We start from the raw sequence: 21,303 nt of genomic DNA, 5'->3' as shown, positions 1-21,303 counted from the left end.
GGAGAGAAATATTGGCCAAGGGAACAGAAATGTTTCCCCCTTCTAATTTATAATGTGATGAGATATTTTGAATTACATGTGGAGGTAGATGGGGCTTTGGTTTAATATCTCATCAAAAGATAGCCCTCCCCTAGATCTTTAGACCCAATTGCTGGATTAGAATGGGTCTACAAGAGGTAAGTGAGCTACTCAGTTCTCCTACAAACTGAGGAAATATCTTAATGGCTCTTCTTGGTTCTGGGTAGAAATGGAAAAATGGGAGAAGCATTGTGAGGTTATAGTTCTGGGCAAGATTGGTTATTTTAGTTTCATATTCCTCTGTAACTGCTATTTATTGTACTCTTTGGAGTATCCAACAATATGTTTTCAATTTGACCTCTCTAAAAATATCTACAGTTTATTTCAGAAATTTAGGTGATTTTGTTTCTACCTTCACATAGCAGGAAAAGTAAACAAATTCAAAGGAAGTAGTGTCTTACCCTTTACAAAGATTTTTCAGATTTATTTTGGTAGTTTTAAAATGGACACAATAGGATGTGGTGGTTTATTGAAAAGTGTGCCATTGAATCATGCTAAGCACAGAGTTCTTGATCCTGGGATGCTTTCTGTTGATTCATTATTTAGCTCAGTGGCAACATGTTTCTTTATAAGTCAGAAGATTATTATTTCAAATTGCAGTTCAGTAACTGAACTGGCATTTCAGTGATAGAGACCCTCCAGAGGTGATATCATTTTGATGTGACACTAAGCTGTTGCATTTTGGGTGTTGTAAAAGATCACATGACATGGACCAAAACATGTTGAAGTCCTGCTCAACTAATTAATTAACTATTCCTCTCTAAGCCAATGTTACTTTAATGGTGTTTTGGAAATTCTACAGATTTTCTGTTCAAGTTCAAGATTGTTTAATATATTTTCCAATACAGGAGTGTAAAGGAGAATGAAATAAATAATTGTGACAAATAATTGTTACTTCAGCTCCATTGCAGTACAAAAGATACACAATAAGATAAAGAACACAACAATAATAAAAAAGAACATATTTCATTTAAATACATAAGTCAGGTACAGGAGTGCCTGTACATAAGGAGCACTACTACTACCACGTTAACTCAGGCCTAGGGAGCCGGTGTCGGGCACGATGATGGACTCTCCACTCCTTCCTCTCCCTCATCAGTGTGTTCAGTTCATCTACATTAGCCATGCCGCTATCTTCTAGGAGCATGTTGACCCTAGTCTTGGGAGGGCGCCCAGGGTTCATCCTCCCATGCTTGGGCTCCCATGTGATGACTAGGCTGGCAGGTAACTCAAATGGCATAGACAGTGCCCCGCTAGTTGCAGTCTTCTTGCCTCGATTTTAGTGGTGAGCATTGGTAGGTCGTCATAGAGCTCATGTGCTGTTGCCAACACACATGTGCTGTTGCCAACACACGTCAAGAGCCATCCGGAGCATTCGTGTATAGCAATCATCCAGTGACTTTCGCATGGTCTTGGTGACTGTCCACGTCTCATATCCGTACGTGAGAATAGACTCTATGACTGCTATGAAGATCCTCTTTTTGAGCCCTCTGGTCAGGTTCGACCTCCAGATTTCCTTCATGTCATTCATAGCCCTCCACACCAGTGCCTTTATGTCCTTCTCCGAACTCATCATTCTTGACCCGAGGTACTTGAAGTCTAAGACTTTCTTAATGGTATCATTCTTTCTGGTCTTGAGAGTACCTTTGTCACAGTTGAACGCCATATACTCTGTCTTTTTAGCATTTAGGTGAAGTCCAATTATATTGCACTCAATTTCCACTTTTGTCAGTAGCTGCTGTGCTTCCTCCATCTGGTCAGAGAGCAGGACTATGTCATCTACAAAACTGAGATCTGTGAGCTTAACTGGTCTGACCCTTTTGGTTTGTCCTGGTTTTATGGTAAAACCAAGCTTGTCATGATCTTTGGTAGTTTGATGTAGAGTGTTATCAAGGATGATTATAAAGATGTAGGGTGCCAGAGTGTCTCCTTGCAGCACACCAGCTAGGAGCTCGAACACTGCTGTTTCTCTGTCTGGTGATACAATTTTCGCCATGGTCTTGGTGTAGCTGGACTCTATTGCTCTCAGTAGATGGTCTGGCTTTCAGGATCTTCAGCATTTTACCTCGATGAATGGAGTCAAAAGCTTTACGAAAATTGATGAAAGTAAGCATGGCTGGTAGGTTGTTCTTTTTGACTTCCTGGATGATTCTATGGAGAGCAAGTATTTGCATTACTGTTGTGCACTTCTGCTGAAAACCATTCTGACTGAATCTTAGCTCAGGGTCAATGGCGGTGCGAATCCTGTTCAAGATCATCCGATTGTATAGCTTTGCTAAGATGCAGGTCAAGCTGATACCGCGTTAGTTTTCTGTCTTCGTGAGGGATCCAGACTTGGAGACAGGGATAATGTTTGAGAGTGACCACTGTTCTGGTTTGTCACCTTTCATCAGTGCTGTATTACATATATCCAGCAAGGTGTCATCCAGGTTGCAGTTCTTCAGGACATCTGGTGGTATCCCATCTGGTCCAGCGCTCCTGCCCTGTTTGAGTGCATATTTAGCCTTCTTCAGTTCCTCAGTGGTGAATGGGCAGTCATCAATGTCGACTTGCGTTAGTATCATGGGTATGTCCTCTTCTTCTTCCATAAGGAGACTGACAGGAAATGACAATGTAGTGGTGATTGGGAGTGTTGAGGGGTTGATCTGCTTTACTGCTTGCGGGGAGTAACTGTCCTGGTTATTGCATTGTCTGTATGGAATATTGTTGTAAATAATTGGCTTTCCGTTACTTCATTTCTGCACTGATTACCTTTCAAAAGTTCAATGTCTACAAGGGTTTAGGACATGATGAGCTGTAAAAGTTGTTCTTCAATTCATGAACTCATTTCTTAAGTTCCTCTTACCAGCTGTAAAACTTCTAAATTACTTTTAACTTGTTAGTAGAAGAATGGTTTTAAGGATATATAATTCATAGTTAGTCTTGTGTTACTGGCATTGCACAGGTCATTCAGAAATTTAAATGATTTATTTTAGTTATCTTTGTACAGTACTTTTTCACTATGGGTTAAATTAAATGGAGTAAATTTCATAACTGGGCCAGTTCTGGTGACGATGTGAGCTTGATGGCATGTACAGTCCTGAAAAATAATTCATCTAGAACAAGTTAGAGTGGGAGAATCTGAGGGAGGACAGAGATGGGTGAGAGTGTTCTAACAGTTAGTTTCTCTGCCACCTGTGCTGCTCTCTATTCTCCTGGCTGGGGTGACAGCCAACTATATTGTCCTTGACATGTCTTTGTAACTGGCCACTGGGCAAATCCACTACAATTATTTCCAGCACGACTCTTTCCTTTCCTCACTGGTGGAAAGTGCTTGGCTCAGTGCCATTCCCCAAGGGCTTTTGCAGTCAGTCCAGACTTAGTCATGCATAAAATTATTGGCACCACTCTTCTGAGCTTCAGCATGTTGGCATCTAGTATGTTGTTACACAGTTCATGAAAGTGCAAGGGAACTTGGACTTGTTGAGTGCGCCCTAAATCTATGAAACATTCTGCATTTTCACATTACATTGCACTGGGATACAAAATACATACTTATGATCTTTGATTTTAATAGTATACTGTTGCTGTCTTCAAAGGATGCAAGTAATCTGTTCTGCTGTTTGAGAATTTAAAACAACTTAGTTGTAAGCTAGATAAATTCTTAAGTCTAATGCAGTGTAATCTGTAATGTTTTCACTCATTTCAGATTAAAATTTTTGTATAGGTGATGAATGAGGCCCTCTGCTGGAATGATATACCATATGTATATTATGTTTCTTTTACTGATTATATGTGTATAAAATCACCAGGTTTAGAGATAGAGTGAATGTACATGTTCTTTTCCCCAGGGAAACAGAATCAATAACTAGAGGGTATAGGTTTAAGGTGATAGGGCTAAGATTTAAAAGGGACTTGACGGGCAACGTCTTCATGCAGAAGGTGGTATGTATATGGAATAAGTTACCAGAGGAAATATTTGATACACTTAAAAAGTCATATGTTTAAGAATGTGGTAAGAGAAGTTTAAAGGTATATGGGCCAAGCATGGGTAAATGGGATTAACTTGGTGGGGCACGATGGATAAAATGGGCCAAAGGACCTGTTTCTGTGCTATATGACTCTGATTCTATTTTCTTTTATTCTGTGCCAATAGGCAGGTCCACCCTAAGGCCAGCAGTGCACTTAATTCGCACTGACATAATGACTGTTTTACTTCTGAATATAAAACAGTGAAATATTGTCATGAGCAACGGAGTTGAGCCTGTCACACGTTATATCAAAGTCATTACATATCATTCAGAAACTGTGTCACTCAAACTCAAGGAAACTAAACTCTCCTTCCATCCTAGTACAGATGGAAGGTATACTGAGAAAATCAGTGTAATACGTTTTGAAAGTAGGGAAGCTTCCTAATGGTTCTTCATTAGCATTGCCAATACTAAACTCGTAGTTTACTTTGGGGGCATAGAAGACTGCCAGATGGTGGAATCCAGAGCAAACAAACAAGCTGCTGGAGGAACTCAGCAGGTCAGACAATGTCTGTACATGGATTGGAGAGCCAAGACCCCTCAACTTGACATAGTCCAGATGAAGTGTCTCAGCCTATGAGGTATTATGTAATTAAACCATTTTTCCCAGTATGAATCAAATTGTTCCAACTTATGATTAACAAATGCTGTTATCTTCTCTATTTTGTAAATGTCCGTTGTAATTTCCATCCATGTGTTTAAAGTTGGGCTCTCCTGTGATAGCCATTTCCTAGTAAGAGTTTTTACCAGCCACCAACAGTATATTCATTAAATATTTATCTCTTTTCAACCATTCTTGAGGTATATACCCAAAATATATGGTCTTTCTTTCTAAGGGTATTTCACATTTAAAGATGTCTTGAAGGGCATTATGTATCCCACTCCAACAGTCTTTGATAATGGGGCATTCCCAGAAAATAAGATAATGGTTTGCATTTTGATTTCCACAATTTCTCCAGCAAACAGGGAGGTTACTATCATATTGGGATTTTTGAGAGGATGTAATAAAATATCTTATCAAGTTTTTCCATCCAAGCTTCCTCCATTTCTGTGAACTGGTACACTTCCATTGATACCTCCATATTATTGTCCATTCTTCCTCAGATATAATTATCCCTCCTTCCTTCTCCCATTTTGTTTTAATGTATGAGGTCAAATGTGTTTTAAGATTTGACAAACCCTTATATACACTTGAAATGATTCTACTACCGTTATCTGAATTATATGCTTTTCTAAATAACTCTATCAAACATGTACTTGCCTTGGTTACATTTTTAACCCTCTTATTAACATATTGTCGCATCTGTAAATACCGATAAAAGTCTTATTCTTGTAAGTGTTTCTCTTTAAGCATTTCGAAACTGAACAATGTTCCTTCTTTCACTATATTACAAAGAACTGTTATTCCTTTTGCTGTCCAGTCCTTAAATCTAGCATCCAGTTTATTTGGTGTAAAATCCGAGTCATATGCGCATCATTTAAGAATTGCAATATCTCCCTCTAATTTATATTATTTTATAATAGCTTTCCAAATTTTAAGAGTCCATTTCACCCACGGGTTATCAATAGTATTTATGTAACGTTGTAGGTTGTTATCAGCCAAAATTACCTGTATGGAGATGGAGAGTATCCCTCAACACCAGCTCCCAGCAGCATCTCTACTTTCTGCGAAGGCTGAGGAAAGTCCATCTCCCAACCCCCATCCTTATCACATTCTACAGTGGATGTATTGAGAGCATCCTGAGCAGCTGTATCACTGTCTGGTTCGGAAATTGCACCATTTCGGATCGCAAAACACTGCAGCGGATAGTGAGGTCAGCTGATAAGATCATCGGGGTCTCTCTTCCCGCTATTATGGACATTTACACTACACGCTGCATCCGCAAAGCAAACAGCATTATGAAGGACCCCACACACCCCTCATACAAATTCTTCTCCCTCCTGCCATCTGGGAAAAGGCACCGAAGCATTCGGGCTCTCACGACCAGACTATGTAACAGTTTCTTCCCCCAAGCCATCATCAATACCCAGAGCCTGGACTGACACCAGCTTACTGCCCTCTACTGTGTCTATTGTCTTGTTTATTATTTATTGTAAAGCCTGCACTGTTTTGTGCACTTTATGCAGTCCTGGGTAGGTCTGTAGTCTAGTGTAGTTTTTTTCTATGGTGTTGTCACATAGTTCAGTGTAGTTTTTGTATTGTTTCATGTAGCACCATGGTCCTGAAAAACATTGTCTCATTTTTACTATGTACTGTACCAGCAGTTATGGTTGAAATGATAATAAAAAGTGACTTGACTTGACTCTCCTTAGTGCTTTTCCATTGAGCATCATATGACAAGTTGCACCAGCATATCACAGCTCTCAACTGTGCTGCAAAATAATAATCTTCTAAGAGAAGGTTATCCCCCCACTTTTCCTTGGCTAATTACAAAGTTTTGGGATGAACTTTAGGCTTTTTACCTTGCCATATATGTCTTGATAACATTTTGTTCCATTCATTGAATTGATTTTGGTTAATCTCTATTGGTAGGGTCTGAAAGAGATTATAATAGTCTGGGCAGTATATTCATTTTAATGGATTCAATCCTTGAACTGAGACTAAAAAAAGGAATTAGGTTCTATCTTGTTATATCTTCCTTAATTTTTTTTATATATAGGCGAATAATTGCATTCTGATAATTTTGCCAAATCTTTTGGCATAATGATGCCCAAATATCTGAAAGACTCCGTTTGCCACGTCCAGGGATATCTACTCTCAATTTCTCTTGGTGGGCTATAGTTATATGAAAGTAATTGGGTTTTATCTATGTTGATCTTATATCCTGATAATTGACCATATTGTTCAAAGGATTGCATCAATTTAGGTGAAGAGTATGTTGGTTGCCCTAGATAGATCAAAATGTCATCTGCGTAACAGGCCAATTTATGCTCTGTCCCTTTAATAGTGATTCCCCTGATATCTTCATTTTGTCTGATGTATTGAGATAATGGTTCCAGATATAATGCAAAGAGTAGCGGTGACCATGCACAGCCCTGTCTAGTGTCCCTTTCTAGGGTAAAACTATTTGATAAATATCCATTGATTTTAATCCTAGCAGTAGGATTGTCATATAGTGCCTGTATAGTTCTAATAATTGTGTCATGTAAACTAAATCTATGTGAAACTCTGTAAAAAAAATTCCAATTAACCAAATCAAATGCCTTTTCAGCATCCACGCTTATTATCACTATTGATTTTATTTTATTTTTTTGTATATGATTCATAACATGAAGTGTCCTTCATATATTGTCTTGTGTCTGGGGTTGTCATATGAAACCTGTCTGATCATTACGTATCAGTTTGGGTAGAAACTCCTCTAATCGTTTGGCCATGATGGAGGTAAATAACCTATAATCTACATTAAGAACGGATATTGGCCTAAATGATCTACATTCCATTTTATTCTTGCCTTCTTTCGGTATAGCTGAGATTATCGCCTCCTTCCAGCTGGGTGGCATTTGTGCCTTTTTTAGAGTCCAGTTCAGTGTCAGGAGTAAAACAGGAATTAACTCATTTTTAAATTCTTTATACCACTCTGCCATATATCCATCTGTTCCTGATGACTTGCTTAATTTAAGCCTACTAATTGCAGTTTTTAGTTCAGCTTCAGTTTTGTATTGATTTTCAAAGCTTTGGACGCCTCACGTCTTAATAAGCTGGTAAGGAAGGCGGGCTCTGTTGTGGGCAAAGTACTGGAGAGTATAACATCGGTAGCAGAGCGAAGGGCGCTGAGTAGGCTACGGTCAATTATGGAAAACCCTGAACATCCTCTACATAGCACCATCCAGAGACAGAGAAGCAGTTTCAGCGACAGGTTGCTATCGATGCAGTGCTCCTCAGACAGGATGAAGAGATCAATACTCCCCAATGCCATTCGGCTTTACAATTCAACCGCCAGGAGTAAGATATGTTAAAGTGCCGGGGTTAGGACTCAATGTATTTAAGTAAACTACTTAAGAACTTTTTAAAAGCTATTATTAATGCTTTTTGAGAGGGTGATTTTAGATGCATATCATATTTTTACTGAGTTAAGTATTGTATGTAATTAGTTTTGCTACAATAAGTGTATGGGACATTGGAAAAAATGTTGAATTTCCCCATGGGGATGAATAAAGTATCTATCTATCTATCTAATGCATTTTTTAAACCAAACAGGACGATGAGGAGGAACTGAATACTGCTGCTGTATTTTTCATTGGAACTGCTGCAAGTTTGTATCAGGTGGGTTCTTGGTTGATAAGTAGCTTTTGAGGAAGTATTTTTGCTGCTTAGAAATAATCTGATATGTGTAAGCTTCTTGTTCTTTAATTTCATAATTTCTTGAGAATTCCCTCAGATTGTCTTCTTGAATTACATTTCTTAAGGTTTTTCATGCACATACCTGTCATGGAGATGCATCCTATTTTATTAGCTTCAATACTTGGATGCCATTTGTCAAAGAAATAGTGCCAAGGAAGCATAGTGGTTAGCACAACACTGTTACAGCTTGGGGTGTCAGAGTTCAGAGTTCAATTCCACATCATCTGTAGGGAGTCTGTATGCCTTCCTTTGGTTTTTTCTAAGTGCTCATGATTTAGCTGTGATTTAATTGGTAGATGCAGGGCAGCATGGCTCAAAGGGCCAGAAGGCTCTATTCCATGGTGTATCTCAATAAATAAATAGAAAGATAGGTAGATACATTGATAGAGAGCAGACCCTGCAATAGATCAGCGCCATAGTTTCTTACAGAGTTTGTTGCATCTTTCTCCTTTTGATCGTTCCACGTATAGCCAACTCACTACTTAGATTGCTAACTATATAACAGATTTGCATATACAGTAATAGGTTATCATTGTTAATCCAGTATCCGCAGCAGTGTACATTTATAAAAGAACTTTAATGTAATAGAATGTTGTAAGATGTTTCATAGTACGAAGTATTATAGCATATAGCATGGTATTAAACACACCAATGACACCAATCCATGTGATGATATGGTAGTCGTTTCTTAAAGGGCATCAACAATGTGGAGGTATAGATAAGATATATACTTTGGGCATAGGCAGCTGAATGCATGGCTGCCAGTGGTGGAGTGATGAAAATCAGGAATACACAAGAGGTCATCATTGGAGGGGTGCTGATGTTTCAGAGAGTTCTACGTGCTAGGGAGATGATAAGACTGAGGCAGATAACAAAGGAATTAAATGTTTGAACAGCTTGCCAAACCAGGTGCCATTATAGGTCATTGAACTGAAATGTAATGGATGAATAAGACTGAGTGATTTGGAAAGCAGACATCAGAGTTTTGGATCACAAGTTTATGCAAAGAAGAAATGTTTAACTGAAATTAAAACTTGACTGCTTCTTAACGAGTGCCCTTAGCCAGCAGCCTTTTATCTGAGGCACCATATTTTAGATGACTACAAAGTCAGGGCCTTGTCTTTCATTTAAGTTGGATTTTAAATGTACCACAACATTATTCAAAAAAGGAAGGAAATTCTTCCAGTTATACCTCAGAGACACTACCAAACACAGTGAGGGTTTCTAACCGGCATTATTAGTGTACAAGCTAGTTGATGTTTTTGCTTACAATACAGTGGTTGAAAGTTGCTTAGCAGTTTTAAACAGGATTGTACAAATCAGTTGAGTTTCACATTAGGCATATATTGATAACCTATTGAATATTGAAAGGTCTAGATAGAGTGGACATGGAGAGGATGTTTCCTATAGTGGGTGAGTATAGGACCAGAGGGAAAAGCCTCAGAATACAAGGACTTCTCTTTAGAACAGAGATGAGCCAGAAGATGGTGAACCTGGACTTCTTTGCACAGTCAGCTGTGGAAGCCAATTCATTGACTATATTCAAAACAAGGGTTGATAGGATTTTCATTAGTAAGGGTATCAAACATTACGGGGAGAAGGCAGGAGAATAAGTTTGAGAGGGATAATGAGCATGCTCTTTTCTTGCCGCTGCTATCAAGAAGAAGATGCAAGGATCTCAGGATCACCAGGTTCAGGGACAGTTATTACACCCCAACCATCAGGCTCTTGAACCACTGGGGATAACGTCACTCACTCCATCACTAAATTGTTCCCACAACCTATAAGACCATAATATATAGGAGCACAATTAGACCATTCAGCCCATCAAGTCTTCTCCACCATTCCATTATGGCTGATTCCAGATCCCGCTCAACCCTATACACCTGCCTTCTTGCCTTAACCCTGACCAATCAGGAAAATATAAATTTTCACTTTAAATAATACCCCCAGTCTTGGCCTCCTCTGCAGTTTGTGGCAGACATTCCTCAGATTCACTACTCTCTGGCTAAAAAAAATTCCTCCTTACCTCTGTTCTAAAGGGTTTCCCCTCAATTTTGAGGATGTGTCCTCTAGTTCTGGAAATCCCCACCATAGAAAACATCCTCTCCACATACACCTGATCTAGTCCTTTCAACATTCAATAGGTTTCAATGAGATAACCCCACATTCTTCTAAATTCCAGTGAGTACAGGCCAAAAGCTACCAAATGCTTCTCATATGTTAACCCCTTATTACTCCTTATTACCCCTTACTATTACATTATTATTATTTATGGTTTTATATTGCTATATTTCTACACTGTTCTTGGTTGGTGCGACTGTAACAAAACCCAATTTCCCTCAAGATCAATAAAATATGTCTGTCTGTCTGTCTTCATTCCTGGAATCATCCTCATGCACCTCCTCAGGACTCCCTCCAAGGACAACACATCCTTTCTGAGATATGGGGCCTAAAACCATAGACAATACTTCAAGTACAGCCTGTCTAGTGTCTGATAAAGCCTCAACATTATTTAGACAATGGACAATAGACAATAGGTGCAGAAGTAGACCATTCGGCCGTTCGAGCCTGCACCGCCATTTTGAGATCATGGCTGATCAACTACTATCAATACCCGGTTCCTGCCTTGTCCCCATATCCCTTGATCCCCCATCCATAAGATACCTATCTAGCTCCTTCTTGAAAGCATCCAGAGAATTGGCCTCCACTACCTTCCGAGGCAGTGCATTCCAGACCCCCACAACTCTCTGGGAGAAGAAGTTTTTCCTTAACTCTGTCCTAAATGACCTACCCCTTATTCTCAAACCATGCCCTCTGGTACTGGACTCTCCCAGCATCTGGAACATATTTCCTGCCTCTATCTTGTCCAATCCCTTAATAATCTTATATGTTTCACAGATCCCCTCTTCCAGGAATTAACCTCGTGAATCTACGCTGCACTTCCTCTACAGCCAGGATGTCCTTCCTGAACCCTGGAGACCAAAACTGTACACAGTACTCCAGGTGTGGTCTCACCAGGGCTCTGTACAAATGCAAGAGGATTTCCTTGCTCTTGTACTCAATTCCCTTTGTAATAAAGGCCAACATCCCATTAGCCTTCTTCACTGCCTGCTGCACTTGCTCATTCACCTTCAGTGACTGATGAACAAGGACTCCTAGATCTCTTTGTATTTCTCCCTTACCTAACTCTACACCGTTCAGATAATAATCTGCCTTCCTGTTCTTACTCCCAAAGTGGATAACCTCACACTTATTCACATTAAACGTCATCTGCCAAGTATCTGCCCACTCACCCAGCCTATCCAAGTCACCTTGAATTCTCCTGACATCCTCATCACATGTCACACTGCCACCCAGCTTAGTATCATCAGCAAATTTGCTGATGTAATTTTCAATGCCTTCATCTAAATCGTTGACGTAAATTGTAAACAGCTGTGGTCCCAATACCGAGCCCTGTGGCACCCCACTAGTCACCACCTGCCATTCCGAGAAACACCCATTCACCGCTACCCTTTGCTTTCTATCTGCCAACCAGTTTTCTATCCATGTCAATGTCTTCCCCCCGATGCCCTGAACTTTGATTTTACCCACCAATCTCCTATGTGGGACCTTATCAAATGCCTTCTGAAAATCGAGGTACACTACATCCACTGGATCTCCCCCGTCTAACTTCCTGGTTACATCCTCGAAAAACTCCAACAGATTAGTCAAGCATGATTTACCCTTGGTAAATCCATGCTGGCTCGGCCCAATCCTATCACTGCTATCTAGATATGTCACTATTTCATCCTTAATAATGGACTCTAGCATCTTCCCCACCACCGATGTCAGGCTGATAGTTCTCTGTTTTCTCCCTCCCTCCTTTCTTAAGAAGTGGGATAACATTAGCCTTTCTCCAATCCTCAGGAACTGATCCTGAATCTAAGGAACATTGGAAAATGATTACCAATGCATCTGCAATTTCCAGGGCCATCTCCTTTAGTACCCTAGGATGCAGACCATCTGGACCTGGGGATTTGTCAGCCTTCAGTCCCATCAGTCTACTCATCACCGTTTCCTTCCGAATGTCAGTCTGTTTCATTTCCTCTGTTACCCTATGTCCTTGGCCCATCCATACATCTGGGAGATTGCTTGTGTCTTCCTTAGTGAAAACAGATCTAAAGTACTCATTAAATTCTTCTGCCATTTCTCTGTTTCCCATAACAATTTCACCCAATTCATTCTTCAAGGGCCCAACATTGTTCTTAACTATCTTCTTTCTCTGCACATACCTAAAAAAGCTTTTGCTATCTTCCTTTATATTCCTGGCTAGCTTGCATTCGTACCTCATTTTTTCACCCCATATTGTCTTTTTAGTTAAGTTCTGTTGTTCCTTAAAAACTTCCCAATCATCTGTCCTCTCACTCAACTTAGCTCTGTCATACTTCCTTTTTTTTTAATGCTATGCAATCTCTGACTTCCTTTGTCAACCACTGTGGCCCCTTTCCCCCCTTTGAATCCTTCCTTCTCTGGGGGATGAACTGATTTTGCACCTTGTGCATTATTCCCAAGAATACCTGCCATTGCTGTTCCACTGTCTTTTCTGCTAGGCTATCCATCCAGTCAACTTTGGCCAGCTCCTCCCTCATGGCTCCATAGTTTCCCCTGTTCAACTGCAACACTGACACCTCCGAGCTGCCCTTATCCTTCTCAAATTGCAGATAAAAACTTATCATATTATCCTTGTTTTTATATTCTATTCCATGTAACATTTAATTTGCCTTCTTTACCACAGACTCAACCTGTAAATAAACCTTCTGGGAGTCTTGCACAAGGACTCCTAAGTCCCTTTGCACCTCTATCGTATGAATATTCTCCCCATTTAGGTAGTAGTCTGCACGTTTCTTCCTTTTACCAAAATGCATTATCATACACTTCCCAACACTATTCCATCTGCCTCTTTTTTGCCCATTCTTCCAATTTAAGTTCTGCTGCAATCGCATTGCTTCTTCAGCATTACCTACCCCTCCCCTGATCTTTGTATCAATTGCAAACTTTGCCACAAAGCCATCAATTCCATGATCTAAATCATTATCTAAATGTGAAAAGTAGAGGTCCCGATACTGATCCCTGAGGAACACCACGAGCCACTGGCAGCCAAACAGAAAAGGACTCCTTTATTCCGCTTCCTCTTGCCTGTCAGCCATTCCTCCCTTCTTAAAGAATGGAGTGACATTTGCAATTTTCTATTCCTCTGGAACCATGCCAGAATCAAGTGATTCTTGAAAGATCATAATCAGTGCATCTACTGTCTCTCAGCAACCTCTCTCAGAACTCTGGGATGTAGACGGTCTGGTCCAGGTGACTTATCCACCTTAAGACCTTTGAGTTTGCCTGACACTTTTCCGTTTGGAATAACAATGATTCACTCCTGCTCCCTGATACTCGTGGATCTATGGCACACTGCTAGTGTCTTCCACAGTGAAGACTGATGCAAAGTGCTTATTGAGTTCATTTGCCATTTCTTTGTTCCCCCACTTTACCTTGCAAGTATCATTTTCCAATGGTCTAATATCAACTCTCACCTCTCTTTTACTCTTTATATGACTGAAAAAAACTTCTAGTATCCTAGTTCGTATTATTGACTAGTTTGCCTTGATATTTCATCTTTTCCCTTCTTATGGCCTTTTTAGTTACCTTTTGTTAGATTTTAAAAACTTCCCAATCATACGACTTCCCACTTGCTTTTGCTAGATTATATGCCCTTTCCATAATTTTTATGCTGTCCTTAACTTACCCTGTCAGCCAGGGTTGGCTAACCCTGCCACTTGAGAACTACTTCTTCTGTGGGATATATGTATCCTGCGCCTTGTGTCATCCTGAATCCTGAATCCTTGTGAAACTTCTGTCATCATCTATGCCAGTATCCTACTCTAATCCACCTGGGCAAGCTCCAATCTCATGCCTCTGTAATTCCCTTTATTCCATTGCAACGCTGATACATATGACTTGTGCTTCTCCCTTTCAAATTGCAGTATGAATTCAATCATATTATGATCATTACCTCCTAAGGGTTCCTTTACATTAAGCTGACTAATAAAATCTGGGTTATTACTCAACACCCAATCTAAGGTAACCTTTCCCTGAGTAGACTCAAGCACAAGCTGCTCTAAAAGCCATCTCATAGGCATTCAACAAATTCCCTCTTGTGATCGGACACCAACCTGATTTACCAGATCCCCTTGCATACTGAAGTCCTCCATTACAATTGTGTCAATCCCTTTATTACATGCCTTTTCCAGTTCCCTTTGCAATCTCAACCCCAAATCTTGGTTACTATTTGGAGGCCTAACTGTGTATATGATTTCCATAATGGTGTTTTTTCCCCTTGCAATTTCTTAACTCCGCCCACAAAGATTCAACATTCTCTCACCTATGTCACCTCTTTCTAAAGATGTAATTCTATCTCTTACCAACAGAGCCACACCACCGCCTATGCCTTCCTACCTGTCCTTTCAATACAAAGTATATCCTTTGATATTAAGCTCCCAACTATGATCTTCATTCAGCCACAACTCAGTGAATGTCACAATGTCATATCAACCAATCTCTAATTTTGCCATAAGTTCATCCACCTTATAGGGGACCTCCGCCCCCTCCTTCTTCAGTCCTGACAAAAGGGTCTTGGCCCGAAACGTTGACTGCTCATTTCAACGGATGCTGCCCAACCTGCTGAGTTCATCCAGCTTTTATACGTGTTGATTATTCTGAATACTATGTGCATTTAAACACAGCACCTTCAGTTCTGCATTCTTTGCACTTTTGAATTTTTGCCTCTGTGGTACAATTTAACTCTTTGCACTCTCTGCATTTTTACCCAATCATTGGCTTGTCCTTCCGTACATTCATATTATACCCATGATCAACTTGTAACCCTGCTGGCTCATTCTCAACTCCTTCTTACTGGTTCCCATTGTTGGCCATGTGGATTTAAAATATAGAAGTAAAAGGTGAGCTTGAATGGGTTAAGAACAGTGGAAGCAGACAGGTCTTTGTTCCTGCTACGTGCTTGGAGATGGAGGCTGCCATTTTATGGAACTGTTTACACCCTCCATTTTGTAAGATGAAATTGCTTTGCTTTCAGTGTTTTAAAGAAGGCACAATGATGCTTCAGGTAATTTGCAAGACTAGCGATCATTTCCAAATAAGAAGTTTTTTGTGAGGTGTTCTTTGATATAACAAAACATGCAGGTTTATGTATGTTTGGGTTGGTGCCTGTCTAGAGTGATTTGAGCTGGTTACTGAAGAGAATGAAGACCCATAAATTATTGACTGTCACTTGATGGAAAGAGGGCAATAAATGGATGCTGGCTGGAGCAGAACCAATAAAAAGGTATTAAGGGTCAATAAGATGACCTACAGTCAATGACACTGGAATGCAATATTTGAATTGGTAAGGAACAAGTATAAAAGTGATCGAGTGTGCTATCAGCAATAACTGAAGAATCACTATTGCGAGGGAAAACCCCCATGCCGGAGGCTGAGAGAAGAAATTATCAATTGTCTGGCCAACAGAGAGTCCCTATTTTGGTGTTATAAATTGGGCAAGTGAGTATTGGCACAGAGGGAACAGTAGAATTCACATTCTAAGCTGTTGGCCCATAGTTATGTTGTTGTTTGTGCAGAGACAATAAAGTGCAAGCTTCGATTAATTGTGAATTGCGTAGTGAGTTTCCTAACCTAGTTGCGTTGACAAAAGGTCAACACCATCCTTCTGCCATGTTAATTTAAACCACTCCCAGCTGCTGTAGTAAATCTCCTCGCAAGGATATTGGTCCCCCTCAGATTCAAGTGCAACCTGTTCCAGTTGTACAGGTCACACCTGCCCCAGAAGAGGTCCCAATGATCCAGAAATCTGAATCTCTGCACCCTACTCCAATTCTTCAGCCACACATTTAACTGCCATCTTATTCTATTTCTACCCTCACTGTTGCGTAGCACAGGCAACAATCTCAAGATTACCACCCTTGAAGTCCTGCTTCTCAAGTTCCTTCCTAGCATCCTGTAATCAAATTATCAGGACTTCCTCCCTTTTTCTACCTATATGTCATTTGTGCAATAGGTACCACAACTTCTGGCTGCTCACCCTCCCTTTTCAGGATATTATGAATGCATTTAGAAACATTGCGTCCCTGGCACCTGGGAGGCCAACTACCATCCATGCTTCTTTATTGCGTCTACAGACTTGCCTATCTGTCTCCCTGACTATAGAGTCCCCTAATGCTGCTGCCATCCACTTCAGTTACCTACCCTTCTGAGCCAAAGGGCCAGAGTCAGTGCCAGAGGCATGGCTGCTGCTCTTCCCCAGTCAGGTCTCCCACCCTCAACAGTATTCGAAATGAGTACTTGTTGTTGAGGGGGTGGGCCACAGGGTTTTGCACTCCAGTATCTGACATTTGCCCTTCCATCTCACAGTCACTCAGTTATCTGTCTCCTGTAGCCTTGGGGTGACTACTTCCCTGTAGCTCCTGTCTGTCATCTCCTCACTTCCCCTAACAAGCTTAAGGTCATTGAGCTGCAGCTCCAGTTCCCTAACACGGTTTCTAAGGAGCTACATCTCAATGCACCCGGTGCAAATGTGGCTATTGGGGAGGCTGGAACTCCCCTAGATATCCCACATCTGACACCAAGAAGAGACCACTAGCCCTGCAGACATACCCTCATTCTTTCAAGAGTTAAATTTAAAAAAGAAATAAACTTACCTACTTGCTCGCTGAAGCCAGTTTAGCCAAAGCCTTGTCACTCTGACGATGACTACTCCTCTCTTTTATGAAGACTGGGTTTTTCAAGCTCTGCTCTGGATCTGCACGGGAACACCTCTATTGTGTCTGTGCTGCTGTCCACTCAAAGACTCCAACTGAAAACTGGCTGCTTTTTCAAGCTCTGTTCCAGACCTATGCAGGAAAGCTTCTACTGCATCTGTGCTGCCGTCCAATCAACTTTAAAGAATTCTTCATGTTCTTGATATTTATTATTTATTATTATTTCCTTTTTCCATTTTGCATTTGCACAACTTGTCTTTTGCACATTGATTGTTTGTTCATCTTGTTGGGTGATCAGTCCTTCACTGATTCTATTATGTTTCTTGGATTTACTGAGTATGCCCACATGAAAATGAAAGTCGGGATTGTATATGGTGACATCTACTGTGATAATAAATTTACTTGAACTGTGACTCAAATCAGCCATGATTTCACCCCATATGTGGGTGACATTAAAGCTGATTCTGATGAAATGATGGAGCAGATGGCCAAATGACCTAATTCTGCTCCTGTATCTTAGAATATACAGTTTACAGCAGTATGCTGGAATGTATGGACGATTTCCAAATGCTGAGAGAAGAATTATAGTACATGGTAAATTGGGATTTTTGTCTGAAAGATATATCTGGGAAGTGGGAATAAAGCCACACAAGTTTAGTGGAATAACAGATTTACTTTGGTTTTCTAACCTCAAGCAGTGATTGAAAAGCTTGACAGGGAGAATTGGGTGATCCATTATAGCTCCTAACTATTCAGTCTTCCTTGCAACTAACTATTTTATAACTAGCTAGCTTCTAACTATTTTGTCTTCCTTGCAACTACAGTTCATAATTCTATTACATCACTGATTGTAATCTCTTATACTTATGGGTTGAGGGAGTTTCTTGGCACATCAATAGCAAATAATTCTCTGCTGAACTTCATGAATCTTGCTCTTGCCAGCTAAATTGTACTGCATTCTTTGCTGCTGGAATTAACATTTACAAAATGCTCTTCATTTTTGTACTGTCTCCCAGAGTCCTTACAAACCCATGAATTTCCTTTGCAGTGGCGAGTAAGCTTATAGCTAGTTTACACAGATTTTTTTCTTTCATTTACCAAACTGACTTCACCCATTGTGTCTATACCAACCAAGTTCAAGTTCATTGTCATTCAGCCATGTACTTGTATACCTCCATGTACATGGCCTATCAGCGGTGTGAACAGAGCTTCACCAAGAGGGATTTCTCACAGGTCAGCAGTGGTTATTTAAAAAGGGAGCTTCGTGAGCATTTGTCCATTGTACGTGGCCTATCGCAGCGGCTATAACTGGAGTACCAGTCATGAGTTAAATAGCAGGGAAGGTTCAGGCATAAAAGGGAGACACTCCCTAGCGGAGCAGTCATCGACAGAGTGATCTGAGGCAGAATGGTAGGGGTTTGGCTCATTTGGTCTTCGGCGATAACAAGTTGAGGCAAGGCAAGTTTCCTGTGAGGGATTGAAACAGGAAATATGTCTATGAGGCCAGTGTTCTGTACTGGGGGTCAGACATGGGAAGTCTGGGAGACTCCCAGCCTCCCGGATGGGAACATCTGCACCAGGTGTGTTGAGCTGCAGCTCCTTAGGGACCAGGTTAAGGAACCAGAGATGTTGCTCGATGACCTTCGTCTGGTCAGGGAGAGTAAGGAGGTGATAGAGAGGAGTTACAGGCAAGTAGTCACACTGGGGCCTTAGGAAACAGATAAGTGGGTAACAGTCAGGAAAGGGAAGGGCAAGAGTCAGATACTAGAGAGTACCCCTGGTGCTGTCCCCCTGAACAAATAAGTACTCCTGTTTGAGTACTATTGGGAGGAATGGCCTACCTGGGGGGCGCAACAGTGGCTGCACCTCTGGCACAGAAGGGTAGGTAAAGGAAGAAGGCAGCAGTAATAGGGGACTCTATAGTTAGGAGGTCAGACAGGCAATTCTGTAGATGCAGGGAAGAAACACGGATGGTAGTTTGCCTCCCAAGTGCCAGGATCCAGGATGTTTCAGATCACGTCCATGATATCCTTAAGTGGGAAAGTAAACAACCAGAGATCATAATTTATATTAATACCAACGACATAGGTAGGAAAAGGGAGGTCCTGAAAACAGACTACAGGGATTTAGGAAGGAAGTTGAGAAGCAGGACCTCAAAGGTAGTAATCTCAGGATTACTGCCTGTGCCACATGACAGTGAGAATAGGAATAGAATGAGGTGGAGGATAAATGCGTGACTGAGGGATTGGAGTAGGGGGCAGGGACTCAGATTTCTGGATTATTGGGACCTCTTTTGGGGCAGGAGTGACCTGTACAAAAAGGATGTGTCGCACTTGAATTCAAGGGGGACCAACAACCTGGCAGGGAAGTTTGCTAAGGCTATTGGAGACAGTTTAAACTAGAATTGCTGGGGGGGGGGGGGGGTAAGAACCAAACTGAAGAGACAGAGGCAGGGGGCAGTTGGCTCACAAATAGAAAAAGCTTGGAGACTGTGCAAAAGGGAGGATAGGCAGATGATAGAGAAGGGATGCGCTCAGACTGATGGTTTGAGATGCAAGAAGCATCATGAACAAAGCGGAATAGTACTTGGAGCTATGATGTTGTGGCCATTACAGAGACTTGGATGGCTCAGGGGCAGGAATGGGTAACTTAGAGTGCCAGGCCTTAGATGTTTCACAAAGGACAGGGAGGGAGGCAAAAGAGGTGGGGGCATGGCACTGTTGATCAGAAAAAATGTCACGGCTATGCAGTCCAGTGTAGGTCTGTAGTCTAGTGTAGCTTTCTCTGTGTATTTTTTTATTACGTAGTTCAGTCTAGTTTTTTGTACTGTGTCATGTAACACCATGGTCCTGAAAAACATTGTCCCATTTTTACTATGCACTGTACCAGCAGTTATGGTCGAAATGACAATAAAAGTTGACTTGACTTGACTTGGCTGCAGAAAAAGAGGAAGTCATGGAGGTATTGTCTACTGAGTTTCTGTGGGTGGAAGTTAGAAACAGGACGGGGTCAATAACTACTGGGTGTTTTTTTATAGACCACCCAATAGTAACAGGGACATCGAGGAGCAGATAGGGAGACAGATTCTGGAAAGGTGTAATAATAACAGGGTTGTCGTGGTGGGAGATTTTAATTTCCCAAATATTGATTGGTATCTCCCTAGAGCAAGGGGTTTAGATGGGGTGGAGTTTGTAGGTGTGTTCAGGAAGGTTTCCTGACACAATATGTAGATAAGCCTACAACAGGGAGGCTGTACTTGATCTGATATTGGGAAATGAGCCTGGTCCAGTGTCAGGTCTCTCAGTGGGAGAGCGTTTTGGAGATAGTGATCACAATTCTATCTCCTTTACTATAGCATTGGAGAAGGATAGGAACAAACAAGTTAGGAAAGTGTTTAATTGGAGTAAGGGGAAATATGAATCTATCAGACAACAACTTGAAGGCATAAATTGGGAACAGATATTCTCAGGGAAATGTACGGCAGAAATGTGGCAAAGGTTCAGCGGATATTTGTGTGGCATTCTGCATAGCTACGTTCCAATGAGATAGGGAAAGGATGGTTGGGTACAGGAAACGTGGTGTACAAAAGCTGTTGAAAATCTAGTCAAGAAGAAAAGAAAAGCTTATGAAAGGTTCAAAAAACTAGGTAATGATAGAGATCTAGAAGATTATAAGGCTCCACACACAAAATGCTGGTGGTTCCACCAGCATTTTGAGTGTATTGCTTGAATTTTCAGCATCTGCAGATTTCCTCATGTTTGCAGATTATAAGGCTAGCAGGAAGAAGCTGAAGAATGAAATTAGGAGAGCCAGAAGGGGCAATGAGGGGCACAACATTGTGGGCTGAAGGACCTGTATTGTGCTATGGGTTTTCTATATTTCTATGAAACTTTGTTCTTCCAGACCAAAACGTGGAACACAGTACATAAAACTCAGGCATGACCATAAAGAAATATTACAACAAATAAATTAATAATTAATAAAATAAGTGCAAGAAGATTGACATTTAGCATAAGATACATTACCAACATAAGTTAAAAAGTAAACATAATCCTACTGGTACTTCATA

General features: G+C 40.8%; 1 protein-coding gene across 5 annotated transcripts in view; it reads left to right on the top strand.

The window, feature by feature from the left end:
* The window catches only part of sec22a (SEC22 homolog A, vesicle trafficking protein), a 121,214-nt gene that overhangs the window by 84,344 nt on the left and 15,567 nt on the right, over positions 1–21,303 (top strand). For all 5 annotated transcript variants that reach the window (XM_073046129.1, XM_073046127.1, XM_073046124.1 and 2 more), the window contains one exon: positions 8,287–8,352. In XM_073046129.1, the coding sequence (XP_072902230.1) occupies positions 8,287–8,352 (66 nt within the window). The remainder of the gene's footprint in view (positions 1–8,286; positions 8,353–21,303) is intronic.

This window comes from Hemitrygon akajei, chromosome 5 (assembly GCF_048418815.1).
Source record: "Hemitrygon akajei chromosome 5, sHemAka1.3, whole genome shotgun sequence".
Taxonomy (NCBI): domain Eukaryota; kingdom Metazoa; phylum Chordata; class Chondrichthyes; order Myliobatiformes; family Dasyatidae; genus Hemitrygon; species Hemitrygon akajei.
This window is presented reverse-complemented; position numbering and strand designations above follow the sequence as displayed.